The sequence below is a fragment of the Atta colombica genome, unplaced genomic scaffold (genome assembly GCF_001594045.1).
Source record: "Atta colombica isolate Treedump-2 unplaced genomic scaffold, Acol1.0 scaffold64, whole genome shotgun sequence".
Lineage (NCBI taxonomy): Eukaryota > Metazoa > Arthropoda > Insecta > Hymenoptera > Formicidae > Atta > Atta colombica.
The window spans coordinates 1-17,995 of NW_017259555.1; the positions used below are offsets into that span (position 1 = coordinate 1).

The following is a 17,995-nucleotide window of genomic DNA, read 5'->3' on the forward strand; positions in this document are numbered from 1 at the left end:
TCACCACTTACCGCTAAAGCCATCTATAGGAAAACGGCGGAAGCAAAGTTGTACATCTAATAACAAGCTTATTGCGATGTCATCAAGCAGGGCAAACATGTGACGTTCTTCTGGGTACCAGCACATTCCAGTATACCAGGCAACGAAGCTCAAGCTGCTAAATCAGCTGAAGTACAGGGATAAAAACCATTCTTCAAGGTTCCTTACAAGGATTTTCAGTGTCGACTGCCCAGGCGAATAAGCAAACTGAAGAATACGTGAAACTAATTTTAACCACTAAGGGCTCTTTATTATGAACATTTTTATACTGCTTCCAGAAAAACGTGGTTTCATAAAGTCTCTCTATCCAGAGAAGAAATAGTCCTTGTTAATCGTCTAAAATCGAATCGTATAAATATTAACGAGAGCCTTCACAGAGTCCAAGTGATAGAGTCACCGGCTTGTCCCTGTGGGGATCCCTGCCAAACAATTAATCACTTCCTGTTCCATTGTGAAAAATTTAATCTGAATTCGTCTCTTATCTGTAACTTTATTGCTAATAAATTCCCTAATTCGTCCTCGAATTTTCTCCCTGTCCTTCATTCCCCTTCCCCCCAACTGTTTCCTAACTGTCGCCTATTTGTTTACATGAAGGCCAATGAGTTTTTCTTTTAGACCTTTACTCCTCTTCCTCCTCTTCTATGGCGCGGCTTACCGCTAGGCACCTGGAAGCAGGGGGAGGGCAATCATTTCGATCGAAATTCTAGACTGGTAACTCCCTCAATTTATAACTAGTATCGCGGATCTCAGTGGCCTAGTCTCAACCTAAAAGTTGCTTGGCCAATACACCAAGAAGAAGATCTCAATTTCACCTCACTGCTCATGTTTAATCCTCGAACTAAATTCAAAGACGGTGGAATTGTAAAAAGGAATGACGGCGATATATTAGGTATGGGAAAAAGTTCATGGTGTTTTTCCCGTTAGATATAACGGGAAAAACGCCACGAACTTTTTTCCATACCTAATATGATTGTAAAAAGAAAGAAATAATAAGTCATTCCTTCCATAATTATAACCGGTGCTTATTAAATTTCACTATTGTATCGGGTTATATGTTGCTGTATCGACTTTAGACAATGATAAAATTTTTCATCGTAAAAATTCAAATTAATATAATGCTGATTCTACAATGAGTCGGTAGTCTTATGAGCCTTCTACAATAAGGCATAAATCATAAATTATAAGTCATAAGTTAGAAATGAATCAATCACAATAGTCAAGTTTCTGACTTTTGATTTATGACTTATGGTTCCTGTAGAAAACCTATTGTAGAAGGCCTATTAATCTTAAGACTTCTGACTATTCACGGCGGCCATGTTGGAATCGACGTCAGGAGCAAGGAATGACATTTTAACTTATATTGCATGCTATTTTTAAATAAAGATAATCTGGATGAAATGAAATGACGAGATCACTTTAAAACACTTGTAAAAATCGATGAAAACTGTCCTTTCTTTCCTTGACAATCAGTAAATGGTCGTAAAAGGTACGTAAAGTTAGCCTATATTCGGGCAGAAACACACGATCCGATAGCTATTGAAACGAGTAACATATACGCTTTTACATATAAAATTCCAAGATAACTTTAGCTTTTATCGATAATTACGACTTTGATAAATACGAGACAAGTCACATTTTCACGATTAAGCGAATAATAACGAAATGGCACGCATAAATTTCGTTGTCAAAATCGTCACTTTTCACGCCTATTAGTTCAGCCTTTTATCGTGGTGAAGCGCTGTAATAAAATTCTGCCGCTCACTCCTATCTTGCTGGTATATCTCTTGAATGTTGGTAAATGTCGATAATTGGCACACATATGGTGTTATTATATGAAAAAGATATCAAAAAATAAAGTTATAAGAACATGATTTTAATATTGTTTAAATTTTAAATTGTTTTATTTGTGAAAATAACATAGAATTAAAAAAAAATAAAATTAAAACAATAAATAACAAGAGTAAACAGCCACATTTAATTGTGAAAATTTATTCATTAATAATGTAAATTGATCATATACATTTCGGCCACGATTTGGTGACTACTCAGGAGTCTTAATCATGTTTTTAATATTTTCTCATTATTATTATCCTCAGTATGTAAAAATTAATATAAATTATAAATTTCGGTAAAAGCGCATTATTAAAATTGTCAGTTAAAATTATAATTGTTTATATGAAAAAATAGTCATATACTTTACACGAACGATTAAATTCATTGATTTCATTCAATAATTAAAAAAATTATATTTATTATTTTTTTGTAAATTTATAAATTTAATCATTCATGTAAAGCATATGACTATATTTTTTATATACAAGAGTCAAAGGCTCTGCACAATAAAAGGAACAGGAAACAGAGAACAGAGAATAAGAATTTCAACCTATCAGAAATTATGTATTGTGGAAAACGCAATTTCTGATAGGTTGAAATTCTTATTCTCTGTTCCTTTTATTGTGCAGAGCCTGACTCTCTCAACAGTCTCGACGTTTCCGAACGATTTCACACTAGTGCACACCGAGTACACACGAATATTTTTAAACGCTGGTGTTTAGTGGCATACCAGTGAGTGTTTCTGAACGCAGTTTTAGTTTATCTCCTTGGTTATGTCGTTTACATATACGTTTTTCAAAAATTGAAAATTTTAAGAATACAAGTACAAAGAATACGGTTACGTTTGTAAATGAAAGCAAAGTATTTTTGGAAGAAATCGTAATCTGTAGTTCGTAACGAATTTATTAAATATGTTGATTGAACCAAAATTGACGAACACATCGCCGAATTTCGGCAAACCGCCCGACAAACAGAATGAGGTTAGTATGTTCAAATTGATGTGTAGTGAAGTTTATAGACGTAGAATTAATGGCCCTTATAATGTTAGCGCGCTAATTTATATATGCTATGATTTACGTTATGCATACTATAGAATTTCAGAGATAAAAGTTGCTTTTCATTTACATCGATTCTCACTTATAATAATTCTCATTTGTGACATCATAACTTATTTGAATGCACGTTTCTTTTGCATTCTGACAATTGAGATTTAACTGATGGTGAATTCGATCACTTGCATTACATTGGATCAGTGCATATTAAAAGCTGCTTTATATAAACTATCTCAATGCAGTGATACAATATAATCAACTTTGATAATGAAATGATACACATATTTTGTTAAATAATGTTAAATCATGTTAAATAATGACAATATCATTAGTAGATAGTTAATCGTTTAAAATATTTATATACTTTTACATTTAACTTTGCTAATTTTATGCAAAGTAGCTTTTAATATGCACCGATCTAGTATAGTGCAAGTGTCCGAATTCGCTATGAGTTTTTACCTATAAACTATAAAATAACTGTACAAAATACTGTGTGCTTGAGGCCCGGTTGCATCAATCACTTTGATTTTAAGCGAGATTTAAAACTTGTCTCGTTTTAAAGCTAAAAAGAGATAGAGACAGAAAGAGTTTTAAGCTTTGCTTAAAATCAAAGTAACATTGGTGCAATCAGGTGAGTCTCATAAACCTTAGTGAGTTTTGTAAACTCATTTCAAAGTGAAATTATGAACTTATGTTGATATATGATAACTTTTTATCAAAGTAAGCAAGTAATGAAGTTTTTAGGTTTGTTCGCGTTACATGCTCCAACTTAATCTAGAGAGCACTTGGGTCTCTGGTAAGAGATTTGTTCTCGTCGCATGCTCCAACATGTTGTAATATGCTCATACCATAGTTCTTACTCATTCCAATGCGCTTAATAGAGTGAGTAGGAGCTGTGATAGGAACATGTTGGAGCATGTTGGAGTTTGCGACAAACAAATCTATTAATTTGAGTATAAAATACTCACAATCAGTTTACTTCAAACTTTGTTTCAATTCTTGTAAATGAAAAGCAATTAAAACTTTTATTGATAAAAAAGCGTGTTCTGATGGACCAATATATGTATAAGTAACATGAAATATCTTTTACATTTTTTATAAAATAAAGTTGTATAAAATAATGTCTACTAATATTAAAAGATTAATAAAAGGTCTGGGTAATTATTTAGAATAATTCTCCCTCCCTCCACTTATTAAGATTTTATTAAATCTTAATAAAAATACACTTATTCGACATGTTTTCACAAAATGAAAGAATCCGGAAAAAAAAAACGGGCGATCGGCCTCGAAAAAGTTGATAAAAAATTCTGAAAAAATTCTCAGAACTTTAGGAGAAGAAAATAAACAATTTTTGTTTCTTACAGTTTTTCTATAAAGTTGATAGTATTTGAGAATAAAATTATTGAAGACCAATATTCGACAATTTTTAGTAATTAATATCTTGTTAACTATTATTACAAAAATTGCAAAATGGTAGAGGACTTTTCGACTCAGTTTAGTCAGCTCTACCTGTCCATGAACATTGTTAAGTGAATTACAGGATACATGTTTAATATTTGACGAAACTGAGAAAAGTTCTAGAGAAAGGGAGTTTCACTGCAGGAATAAAAAAATAGATCTATTATCTAGTGTCGTGTATTAAATTAATTATATTATGTTAATAAAAGGAGGAATAATAAGTTTTAAGTCTGACGTATTAAATATAATTTTTCCTAAAAATATGATATGTTATTATTAATATGATATGTTATTAATGTTTAATATTTTCATCTTTATTTGGGTATATTTGTGAATTTACATCAAGATATTAGAAAACAACCTGTACTTATTGTTAGAAAAATTGTAGAATTCAATGCTTATTACAAGAAAAATGCCTTGATAAGATATTTTTAGAGCAGAACATTACATCAATTTACTTGTTTCAGCTATTGCAATCTCTAGGTGTGCCTCATATTGATTCCTTTAATTATATGCTGGAGGATGGCCTTTTTTACAGTTTAAAAGATTGTACACCAGTATATTTAACTCTTACTAATAGTGACAAGGTAGTTCTTTGGATGGATGATGTACATATCTATAAGCCCACTATTCCTTCTAGTACAATTGGTGTGAAAACATGTAAAATATATCCGATAGAATGTCGACAAAGAGGTTCTACTTACAAGGGTAAAATAATAGCAAGACTCGGGTGGTCTGTTAATGGTAAAGAGCAAGAACCTCTTGAAAAGGATTTAGGAGAAATTCCAATCATGGTCAAGGTAAAAACTAAATATAATAATTTGACTGCCATTTGTTGAGCCTTTAGCACTTATTATTTTATATGCATTTTGAATAAATATTTTTATTTAAATCACTTCACGATTTCTCTCTCTCTCTCTCTCTCTCTCTCTTTCAAAAATACGCTATTTTTTAGTCTAATCGATGTAACTTGAACAATATGAACCCCGAAGAATTAATCGCTCATGGTGAACATGAACAAGAATGGGGTGGATACTTCATAATCAAAGGTTTAGAACGACTTATACGTATGTTAATAATGACGAGACGAAACTATCCCATTGCTGTCAAGAGATCAACTTGGAAAGGTCGTGGTGACCATTTCAGTGAATTGGGTATTCTTCTGCGAAGTGTTCGGGAGGACAACTCTTCCATTGTATATATCTGAATAGAATTTGTTTTTATTATTATTTTTTTTGTTTTCTCACATGTCATATGTTACCAGTGTGTATCTCTTTACAGAACAATACACTGCACTTTGTGACAGATGGTTCTGCAAAACTTGCATTTACATACAAGAAAGCTACATATTTTGTGCCATTAATATTGATATTAAAATGTTTGATAGACGTAACTGATTTATATATTTATAAAGCATTAATCGCTGGATGTGAAGATGATCTTTATTACAATAACAATATCATAAATATGTTACGTGCGGTGCATGAAGAAGGTCTACACTGGCATGAACAATGTAAAGCTTATATAGGAAAGATGTTTAAAGTCAAATTCTCCGAATTGCCTACAGATGCGACTGACGTAGATGTTTGTGATTATATCATTAAGTAAGTTTGAATCTCATTAATTTTTCTTGTTTGTGTTACGTGTTCTCTATATTATTATATTTTTTCATTTAGATATTGTATCTCTATTCATCTTGATGAACCTATCGATAAGTTCCATTTACTTGTTTTTATGACTAAAAAATTGTTCACTTTTGCGAATAATAAATGCGCCGTTGAAGGTGCGGACTCTGTGATGATGCAAGAGTGTTTATTAGGTGGACACTTGTATCTCCAAGTTCTTAAAGAGAAATTATATTCGTGGCTAGTAGGACTTAAACATCATATTCTCAAACGTGACAAGAGTGCTGGTAATAGATACTCCTTAAGTATACGTAAGTATTTTATTTTTATTGTTGATGTTATGAAAAAATTAAACCAAATACATTTAACTAATTTAAAAAAAATTTTTGAAATATATTTATTCAGAGGAAATGTTGAACGTCACTAAATTTCGAAGCAACATTGACTCACAAATGGAGTACTTTTTATCTACTGGAAGTGTAAGATCATCTAGTGGCCTGGGACTTATGCAAACTACTGGTCTTTCAATTGTTGTAGAAAATATCAATCGAATGCGTTATATGAGTCATTTTCGCGCGATACATAGAGGCGCATTCTTTCAAGAAATGAGGACTACTGAAGCAAGACAATTGTTGCCTGATGCATGGGGTAATTACAAATTTTAGTGTAATTTTACAATGCTTTAACCCACTCTACCTGCTCACTAAAGATGATTCCATAAGTCTGGTATACACTCTATATATCAGCTTATCAAGATTTTTAATATATTAAATTATGATCTATTTATAGGATTTATTTGTCCGATTCATACACCGGATGGTGCTCCATGTGGATTACTCAATCACTTAACAATGAATTGTATCATCACAAAACACGCAGATCCAAAACTGAAAGCCGCGATACCTGCAGTATTAATAGATCTTGGAATGATTCCGTTATTTATCGCAGATTGGAAAAATTCATATAATGTAATGTTAGATGGAAAATTGATTGGATTGATTGAGGACAAAATTATTAATAAAGTAGTGTACAAGCTGAGATTGCTTAAAATAAAGGGTCGAGAAGTGAGTTATGAACGTAATGCTTCCTGGGGCGCGATTTTGATGTCGTTGCGCAACTTTTTCACCATATAAAATATCTGCGCAACGATACCAACAACTAGTAGGCATGTAAAGACAGTTACGGAATTGCGCCCCTTTTGATTTATTATTACTTTGATTTATAATCACTGTGTATATGATATTTGAAATATTTTTTCTTTAGATACCGTCAACATTAGAGATTGCATTTGTGCCAAAGAAAAATGTTCCAGCTCAGTATCCAGGATTATTCTTATTTACTAATGCTGCTAGAATGATGAGACCAGTAATAAATTTAGCTATGCAGAAGATTGAACTTATAGGAACGTTTGAGCAAATTTACATGGAAATTTGTGTGAACCCTCAAGAAGCATATGAAGGAGTAAGTATACACAATTTTATATTTGCTCTCAAAATTTTTTGAAGTCTCTTATTTAAAATACTATCACTTAAAATACTATCACTATTGAAAAAGATTGAAAAAATTTGCACTTTTGAATAAAAGTGGCAGATTTTCTCTTTTTTTTTTTGTGAGATTTATTCCAAAGGAAAAAATTTTCACTTTCTTTTTGAAGTAAATTTTACTCCAAAAGTGTGAAATCTCATTTCAAAAGTAAAAATCTGTTATTTATATTCAAAAATGCAAATTTTTTACTCTTTTTTAACAGTATTTCAACTCTTTTGAAATGACATTTCACTCCAAGAAATTTGAAGAATGCATATACAATTTTTGTATATACACAATTTTTTATATTTATTAAGTTTTTAATCTCTATGCGACGTGATAATTTTATTTTTTCTTACTAGTTAACAACTCATCAAGAAATAAGCCAAACAACAATTTTCAGCAATTTAGCCAATCTCATTCCTTTGCCGGATTGTAACCAGAGTCCAAGAAATATGTATCAGTGCCAGGTAAATCCATAAAAGAGACCGGGGCATCATGAGTCACAAAAATTTAAACTCTTAAAAGTACATCTAAATATAAACATTTTTGTATAATTTTTTTTTAATAATTAAAGCATAATGCATATTTAAAAATTTAATAAGTATATATTTAGTAAATATTAGAAAATAGTTTTAAATTTTAGAAAATAGTTTTAAGAAAAAAATACATTTTTTTAAAAATGACCCATGGTGTCCCCATATCTGGGATACCATAAGTCACACACAAAACAATAGGATTATGCAAGAAAAAATGGTGATGAAAAATAACAGTAATTTCAATTAATTACACATTCTTAGCACAGTCACTAATACAATAAAATATAATTACGATTAGTAGAGGAAATGTTCCTATTATGAGATACCGAGTTCATTTTGGGTAAATGTCAGAAATCTGTAGACAGAATTTAAAAAAATAATAGGTTTTCATTTTGAAGAGAATTTAGTAAACTTTAAGATAATGTTATGTAAAATTTAATTCAAATTTCATTTTTTTTATAAAGAAATGTAAAAGTGAGCAAATCGCAAAAAATTATGTTCTTAATAATGTTCTGAAAAATCGATAATAAAATGCAAAGTATTGCAATTAAAAAACTTTAATGTTTCTAAAATACAAATAAACACAGTCAATGCGCGTACAAAATGAGTATGCGATGCATTATACTTAACTGACTCGTCTTCAAATAATTGGAACCAATTGCAGAAACAGGCATTCGATGTTTATTCTGATAGTCCTTTTTATTATTGTACAATAACATTTATACTTTAGCAACGATTTTCACTATAACATAGAAGCAAAGATTATTTCATATTAGAAATACTCCAGGTATCTCATATTACGATTTCCACGCCTTATGGTTTTACGATCATCAAATCTAACTTCTGTAATTAAGCAATTCAACATATCATGTATTTTTCTATTAGTACAATTTTACCCTATCACCACATGAAGAATTTATTGCCAAATATTTATATATTAAATAATTTAATTATACGTTTAATTATACATTTAATGGAAAACTATAAAAAATAAATGTTAGATTATTACTTGTAACTTAGTAAGTTGAGAAAAGTGCAGAAACTTGCTTATCTTCATATATGTATCTTCTACTACAAAAACAATATTAAAACATTTTTATGCGATTAAAAAGTTACTATTGCACCACAAAAACCATTAATGATCGACGCTTTTCAGTATAATGGAATTTAATCGCTGCCTCTTAGATAAAAAGTATGGGCAACGAAGTAACAGTTGTATTGCACTAGTAGTATTAATTTAAACGTTCTATGATTATGTTAAACAATCGATGACTCATGGTACTCCGTGACTTATGACATCCCGATTTTTCCTATTGAGATTATTAATACATTTCAACGTTCACTGCCTGTATTTGTAGATATGAATACCATTACTTATTTGAATGTTATTAATAATTCTTTATTTTGATGAAGGCTCCAACGATAAATCTGAAAAAAAATAGAAAGCCAATGTAAGCCAGCCACAGGTTGCTCGTATGTAAGAATTCCGTATATTTGAAGTGAAATAAAAATTATAGACGTTTCGATCCTTATTATTGGGTCATCTTGTAGATTTGAAACAAATCTGTGAATAATTAAAAAGTGTATACAGTCGCTTAATATTATTTAATGTCATCAATAGTTAAATAATTAAAATTTATTAAAAGTTGTCTTTAACCAAATACTCAAACAAATACATTTTTAATATTCTTGAGACTTCTATGGGTGTTTTCTATATAAAGATTATGCGTTTCGCGGATTTTTTCCATGTCCATTCTTGGAATGTCAATGTGTGTTTCGTAAACCTTGCAATCCACTTCATCAGCCAGAAGCAGCCTACTGTTCTCTGGATCGTTTTATATAATATTATGCTGCTTGTTCGAATGATAGAGAGGGGGAGAAGAGGATTGTGGGTAGAGGGAAGTGGAGGAAATCGGTCTTCAATAATCGGGAGAATAATTTATTTATGTTGTAGCCATTATCTATCTTTAAATTGTTTAGGGTATTTTTGTATCTCTATGCTTCTCTATACTTTCTTGGAAAGTATGATGTAATGTTGGCTATTGTAGTTGTTTTATTAAATAGTATTTGATATCCTGTTGTGTTTTGATAAGGTAACTGTGTGACGTACCTTAGCTTGACATCACATTGTTCTTTTATCCATAGGTTGACCATTCTCCCGATTTCTTCAATGTATACTTGCTCGCAACATTTTGTATACTCCTAGGAGCTCAGTGGAGGTCTTTCATCTTTAGGATTTCTTAAGATTTGTCCTATCTTTTTAGGTAGTTTGAAGATAGTTCGGATATTGTGTTTGTTTAATATCCTGCCAATCCAATTTGTTGTTCCTTTGGTATATGGAAGAATAGATAGAATTCTTGTGCGTCAGAATCTGTTTTTTTTTTGTTTGCATGTTTATTGATTTTGGTTATATCTTTTTTATCGTGTCCGTTTTTCTGTAAGACTGGTTTTAGGTAATTGAGTTCTGTTTGTAGATGTCCTTTGTCAGAGATGGTGAAAACTCTACGTACAAGTGAGTTGATTGTTGACTGTTTTTGTGCTGGGTAGTAACATGTAGGTATCTATGTGTGTATATTGGTTTTCTGTACACTTGATGGCCTAATAGTATGCCCGATGAATACAAAAATTTGTAATTGAGCCAAATTGTATTTATTCAAAATTTTCACATAAAAAAAAGATGTAATCATATATTCATTCAAAATTTTGAGTTTTCAAAAAATATTCACAAAAAACTATGAATATTTAGCGAGTATTCATATTCATTCAAACAAAATATAAACTGAAAGAAAGCTCTAAACTAAAAAAAAAGCAATCGTTACCTCTTAACTGTAACCGGTACTTTGATAACTTTAAGTAAAAAAAAAAATGAATTTTATTAATTTTTGTCATATTCAGATTTTATAAAGAAAACTTAGAAATTATGAAAAATATTTTAGAAAGATATACATTTTTTATTTATAAATCTATCTATTTGATAGAACGCCATACATATTTTGATATAATTTCGATTAGTAGACAATAATGTTATAAATATTTTATAAGATATCTCGACGTTCATTATAGTCTGTGGATATTAAATTCCGAGATATATTATTTATTTTCAATAAAAATGTCTTTGTTTAATCTATAGGTTAAACAAGGACACCTATCATATAAGTCGCGACTAAGCGCACGGTATAAACGTAGTCATTGTTTTTATAGATTTCTGTTTTCTCTTGTACGCTTACAAGCTATATGCAAATAGTACAGAGTGAATACGAAATGAAAATATTCGTAAATAATTATATTTAAAAAAATGTTCATTCAAATGGAATGAAAAAATATTTATTCGTTTCTTAACGAATAAAAAAGAAATGTATTCGAATGAGTATTTTCATTCATTTTTTATTCATTTATTCGAATATTAAGTGTATTCATCGGACACATTGTGACCTAACGACAGTTTTCTTAGGTCTGCCAATGTTATTTTGATTTTAAGTAAGGCTTAAAACTCTGTCTCTTTTTCGCTTTAAAACAAGACAGAGAGAGTTTTAAGTTTCGCTTAAAGTCAAAATAACGTTGATACAATCGGATCTCAGAGACAAGAACTAGGAAGGGGAGTTTTTCGTTTTTATCTAAGAAAGGGAGTTTTCCCACTCAATGCTTTCCTCCTCCTCCTCCCCCTTCATTACTCCAAGCAGGATGATATAAAGGGAATGGCTCAAAAGAATAGCTCAGTATCAGGCTGCTCCTCGCCTTGATAAATTAGATTGCAAGATTCACGAAACGTTGACATTCCAAGAATGGATCTGGACACGGAGAAAACCGCGAAAACGCATAATCTTTATAAAGTACATTTTTAATATTATCCGTAATATTATATATCAAATACAAAATAATACAATAAAAACCTTAAAATACTAATCAAAATGTTAAAATCTTTGGATAAAACTTACATTACATGTATTGACGATGATGTTATTGCAAACAATTATTGCTTACTAGGCCAGTCGTCAGAAATAAAAATGGCGGCGAAAAAGGAAGAAATTATTTACAGGTATTTTATTATTTTAATTGACAGATTGAGGTATAAAAAGATTAAATTTAAAAATGCTACAACATTAAGAGGGGCACTTGGAAGTAATTAAGCAATAAAAAATAATTTTCTTTGTTTTTCGATTAAAACGATTAAAACTCGAAAACGAAAAGAGATATCGAAAAATGACAAGAGAACTTTTTCATTGCTGCTGAAACCTACAAAATGAATTTTTAACGAGCTTTGTACTATGAATAGAACCGGAGGTACAGCGGTTTGAAGATGAGTGAAATTTCTTGAAAAATATAAAAAATAAGTACTTTTTCATTTATTGCCTTCTATGTCGTTTTGAGTGCATCGGAGAATAAAAAGTGACATAAAATAATTTAGACACCCTTTCGAAAAAAATGAAAAGAATGAAACTTAAATTGAACTCAACGACTGATACTTCCAGAGATACTTCCGAGCTAGGTAAAGCGATCATTCTTAATATTACATTGTATCGTTGATGTAAAATAATTTATTTTTATTTTATTAATGTTAGATTTGTTAATTATTAATTCATTATATATACGAAAAAAAAACACTTCAAATATATAAAATAATATACAAAATGGACGAATTTTGTGAAAAAATTGTCTACTTTGAAGCTCGATATCTCTGGAAATATCAATCATATTGAGTTCAATTTAAGTTAATTTTTTAGTAAGATGTCTACTTTAAATTATCTTATGTCTACTTTTTACTCTCCGATGCACTCAAAATGACATAGAAGGCAATAATTGAAAAAGTATAATACCTATTGCTGTTTTTTCAAGAAATTTCACTCACTTCAAAACCACTGTATCTCCAAAATCTATCTTTGGTTCTATTTATAGTACAAAGCTCATTAAAAACTTACGTAGGATTATTTTGTAGGACATTTCAGCAGCAACAAAAAAACTCTGTTGTCATTTTTCGATATCTCTTTTCATTTTCGAATTTTAATAAAAAAACCAAAAAAACTTTATTGCTTAATTATTTCCAAATGCCCTGTTCAATGTTGTTAAGCACTTTTAAATTTAGTCTTTTTATACCTCAAACTGATTAAAACGATAAAATACCTGTAAATAGGTAATAGATAATAGTAAATAGGTAAATACCTGTAATTGGTTTTTCCTTTTTAAAACCTCTGGCGACTGGCCTATACAATAAGACTACGGGAGAGTGTGAAAGGTCAAATGAAATTGTTATTGTAAAAGAATACAATAAATAAGTACAACAGAATGTAAATAAACACGAAAATATGTAGACATATAAAAGTCAAGCGCGGATATCGGTGCACAAAGAAATTATACATGCAATTACATGGGCGTATCATGGAATTTTTTTTAGAGGGGGGGGGGGGTTCAATCCAGGGATGTATCGTGCACCAATCGGAATGACAAAAAAAATAATTTTGCTATTGTACTGAAAAGAATGTCACTGCATTAATTTTATTGTAATTTACAAACATTAGTGTTTGTAAATATGATAATTTTTAACATTAATGAATTCCATTTGAAATTTGAATATTTTTACAACTTCTCGTATCTCATTTTGAAAAGAAAAAATATGCGTTTTGTAATGTTTATGTAATTTTTATATCTTTTTTTAAAGAATTTTGTTTTAAGAAGAATAATACAGTTATTACAAGGATGTATCAATTATAGCATATGTTCTGTTTTTCGCGCGGGACAAAAACCTTACGAAAATTTTCCCTATATATTGTATATTTTATCAAAGCTCGAACGAAATATTAAAAATTATTTACATGGTTTCTACAACGAGAAGAAAAAAATATTTTATGTAACAGCGAAAAATTCACACAAAATCAAAAGATGTATGTTTTTTACATCTAAAAATGAAAGAGAGGAGTTCGCTGAGCAATTGATTCTTACTTACGGATCTAACCATTTACAACCGTTCTATGAGCAAAGCTGAGTTCCGAAACCCATCAAGAAAGAAGTGTTGCAACTTTTTTATGACTGACTATATCACCAATTCAAAATAAAATATTCTTATTAGTAATGAAAAGCAATGAAAAATTATTAGACACCAACCGATGTGAATGGATGTATGCTATCGTGATGTGTGCTAATGGAACTTTTTCAAAATGAAATAATTAATAAAAAATTTCGGGGAGAGTGAGATTTGAACTCCCAAAACTATCCCCCTGGATATGTTCATGTGCAATTAATAAAATAATATATAATGTAAATATAAAAGTAAATAGTTTACAAAGATAACATGTTTCAATTCTAGCTCTGAGCCTTTATATGTTGGTTTTTTTCACTCGATCAACCAACCACTTGCAAACGATGCATTGATCATGTACAGAAACAATATATTTACACGTATTTGACTATATTTTAATTTAGTTTATTTGTTATATGATCTAAAGAGGGCTCAAAGCTAGAGTCGAAATATGTTATCTTTTGTAAACTATTTACGTTTATATTTAGATTATATATCATTTTTTATTAAATGCATGTATAATTTCTTTGCGCACCAATACTCGCACCTGAATCTTATATGCCTATATATTTTCGTGTAATTCGATTTGTCAGGAATTATTGTTTATCTTAATGTAAATAAAATTAATAAGAACTGAGTATAAAACATTAACTATTAAAACTTAGAAAAATCAATCTTTTTTTAAAATACCTATAAAGAATTCAACGGTATCCTCCTGTAAATTTAATCCATTTTTTGTTTTTTTTTATGTAAATTGACTCTGAGATTGATTGCTTATTATAGGTTTTTCTTTATTCAAAATTCTAACATTGTTTCAATCAAATTCATGAGTTTCAATCTATGTAATTCATAATAACAGAGTGTTGATTAGTATGTCTCTTGATATGATACGATGTTCAGATAATCTAGCTTTTAATAATCGTTTCGTTTGACTCATGTATTAAGCGATTGTATACACTTTTTAATTATTAACGGATGAATTTGTTTCAAATCTACATTGAAGATAACCCAATATTAAGAGTCGAAATGTCTGTAATTTTTATTTCACTTAAAATATACGGAATTCTTACACATGAACAATCTGAGGCTGGTTTACATTGGTTTTCTTCCTTTTTTCTATATTATTAATAATAATATAATAATCTTAAAATTAAAACTTTTGAATCGCATCTGAATTTTGCAGACTGTAAATGCATTTTAATAGCACAATGATTGAATATATAAATTTTTCAATAACTTCGCAGATGGGTAAACAAACAATGGCTACACCGTGCCATAATTGGCAACAGCAGTCACAAACGAAAATGTACAGGCTGCAAACACCTGCCACTCCACTCTTTAGGCCGGTACATTACGATAATATTAATATGGACGATTTTGCGATGGGTACTAATGCAATAATTGCCGTTATCTCATACACGGTGAGCTTACATTTTGTTATTTAGTACTTTGTTTTTAGTATCAAATGATTCTATCTAGAGATCACATGGGTTTCTTCTAATGCCCTACTGAATCCCTCCAAATCTTGCCTGCTCATCGTTGGATCACATCTGTATTACTATCTCATGTTCATTCCTTTAATGTCAATATTAATTCAATTCCAATTCTTTGTTCCTCCTCTATTAAAATCCTAGGCGTTCACTTAAACTCTTCATGGTCTTTCGAATCGCATGTGATCACCAAATGTACGATCGCTTACTCTTGACTTCGCCTTCTTTTCGCCAGATTCTCTCTACTTCGCAAAAATGTCTCTCAATTACTGGTTATCTCATTGTTTGATTATGCCGATGTAGTATACATTTCTGCTCTCAGTCTGTAACTGCTCAATCGCATTTAATGCATTTAGAGCTTCTTCTGTCTTCGTTTTTCATATTGCGGTTGTAAATTCGATATAACTCTTTTGTTCTTAAGCTCTGGATGACTTAAAATCCACCAGCGTTTCTTCACTTGTATTGTTTTACTTTCTGTATTCTTAGGATCATACTCCTTCCTATTTACGTAACCTTCTGCATTTTAATTCAGAGCTTCGCTTCTCTGACGCTCCTGACACTCGCCATCAAAATAACTTATCCATTTCCTGTCATCGCTCTGCTAAATTCCATGCAGCCTTTTTTTTATACTTTAGTTAAGTTTTATAATATCCTTCCACGTTACGAACTTCCCTTCTCTGGCTTTTTTCACTCGGCTGTTGCTGATTACATTGTATCTCTCACATCTTTGTGATTCGATCACTAATTGTTTTTCACCTTTCGCAAATTGCTTGATGTTCGCGCAAGTGCATACATGATATTATTTTTAACTCACAAGGGGAGCACCAGATGACGATGTCGAGGATTTTGATATGATTTTACAGGCTATTCTTGAGCGAAAAAAAAAACGGTACATGTCCGGCTGCTTCAGTCATTCGCTCCCAGTTTCGAAGAAATTGATTTTTTAAATAATTATTGTAATAATTTCAAAAACGTACTGTATTGGAAAATATCAATATCTTTATAAATTTTATTTTATTTTATCTAATGTTAAGAAAATAAAATTATATCTGGATGAATGATTCTGAATCTCGGATGATGATTCTGCACGCAATAAATAGACTGCGTGCCAGTCGAATGGCGCTCACTTCAGTAGATATTTGACTCAAGCAGCATTCTCTGAACTAAGGAAGTATTTCAATAAAATTTACCAGCATGAAAAATGATGGAAATGTTCATGATGAAATCATATATACTAATAGAATGGAATCATCAATAATTGCATTTTTCCGTCAAAAGTAATTCTTCATCTTCTTTAAAATTAAAATCATGATTTCACATTTCTAACATAAATTTCTTTCCAGTAATCTGTGCTCTTTCAGAAAACTTGAAACTTTTCACTTTTTCAGTCAGTTGTAATACAAAATGTGATACACAAATTTTCAACTCATCAGTTATATCTTGTTTTAGGAGCGACAAAGATGTTGTTTTGTCTTGCTCAGCATCAATAATTTCATCATAAACATTTCTATTATTTTCCATGTTGGTAAATTTTATTGAAATACTTCATCAGTTCGGAGAATTGCTATGCGCGTGAGTGAGTTGAATGCTTACTGAAATGAACAATATTTCGACTGGTGCGTGGTTTACTTGCTGCGTTCAGAATCATCATCCGAGATTCAGAATCATCCACCCAGGTATAATTTTAACATTCAATGAAATAAAATGAAATTTATAAAAGTATTGATATTTTTCAATATAATGCGTTTTTCAAATTATTACAATAATTATTTAAAAAATTAATTTCTTCGAAACTATGAATCAACGGACACGTTTTTTTTTTCTCAAAAACATCCTGCAAAGTGCATCAAGATCCCCCAAGTGATAAAAGGCACATGAATTTTATTCAATGCGCATGCATAGCTTACGTGCCTTTTATCATTTTTTACGATTATTTACTGACTATCTAGAGGGATAAGCATAATTTTCGTCCATTTTTACAAATATTTTAAAGCAATCTCATTTTTTGTTTTCTAAATTGTCTCTATTTATAAATGGCACGTAATAAAAATTAACGTCATTTCTCGCTTCTAACGTCATGATTCAATATGGTTGTGATGACTACTGAGGAGTCTTAACGATGAAATAAGAGAGAAAAAATGTTAAAAATGTGATTTTTCACGTATAACTTAATGGCAGATAAAGTTCAGAAGCTTCTTTGATTAATTCACACAAATCTTGCCATAGACTTTTCTCAGAAACGAGATATTATAATAGTTTAAAAAAATTACGATTTTATCTATTCTATTTTATTTTATCTATACTCATCTCAATCTATACTATTCTATTTTGTATTATTTTTGTTCTATTTTTCTATATTATCTTAAGATAGAATGAGATAGATTATATATAAGATAACATAAGATATATATATATATATATATAT

The 17,995-nt window shown here is 30.2% G+C and overlaps 1 protein-coding gene across 1 annotated transcript in view; it reads left to right on the top strand.

The window, feature by feature from the left end:
• Positions 1-2,641: 2,641 nt before the first annotated feature.
• Positions 2,642-17,995, top strand: part of LOC108692180 (DNA-directed RNA polymerase I subunit RPA2) — a 44,382-nt gene continuing 29,028 nt past the window's right edge. Inside the window, exons 1-10 of the mRNA XM_018200344.1 lie at positions 2,642-2,852; positions 4,850-5,182; positions 5,338-5,577; positions 5,664-5,986; positions 6,059-6,318; positions 6,413-6,655; positions 6,797-7,071; positions 7,271-7,468; positions 7,894-8,001; positions 15,325-15,501. Of these exons, the coding sequence (XP_018055833.1) occupies positions 2,784-2,852; positions 4,850-5,182; positions 5,338-5,577; positions 5,664-5,986; positions 6,059-6,318; positions 6,413-6,655; positions 6,797-7,071; positions 7,271-7,468; positions 7,894-8,001; positions 15,325-15,501 (2,226 nt within the window). The 5' untranslated portion in view covers positions 2,642-2,783. The remainder of the gene's footprint in view (positions 2,853-4,849; positions 5,183-5,337; positions 5,578-5,663; positions 5,987-6,058; positions 6,319-6,412; positions 6,656-6,796; positions 7,072-7,270; positions 7,469-7,893; positions 8,002-15,324; positions 15,502-17,995) is intronic.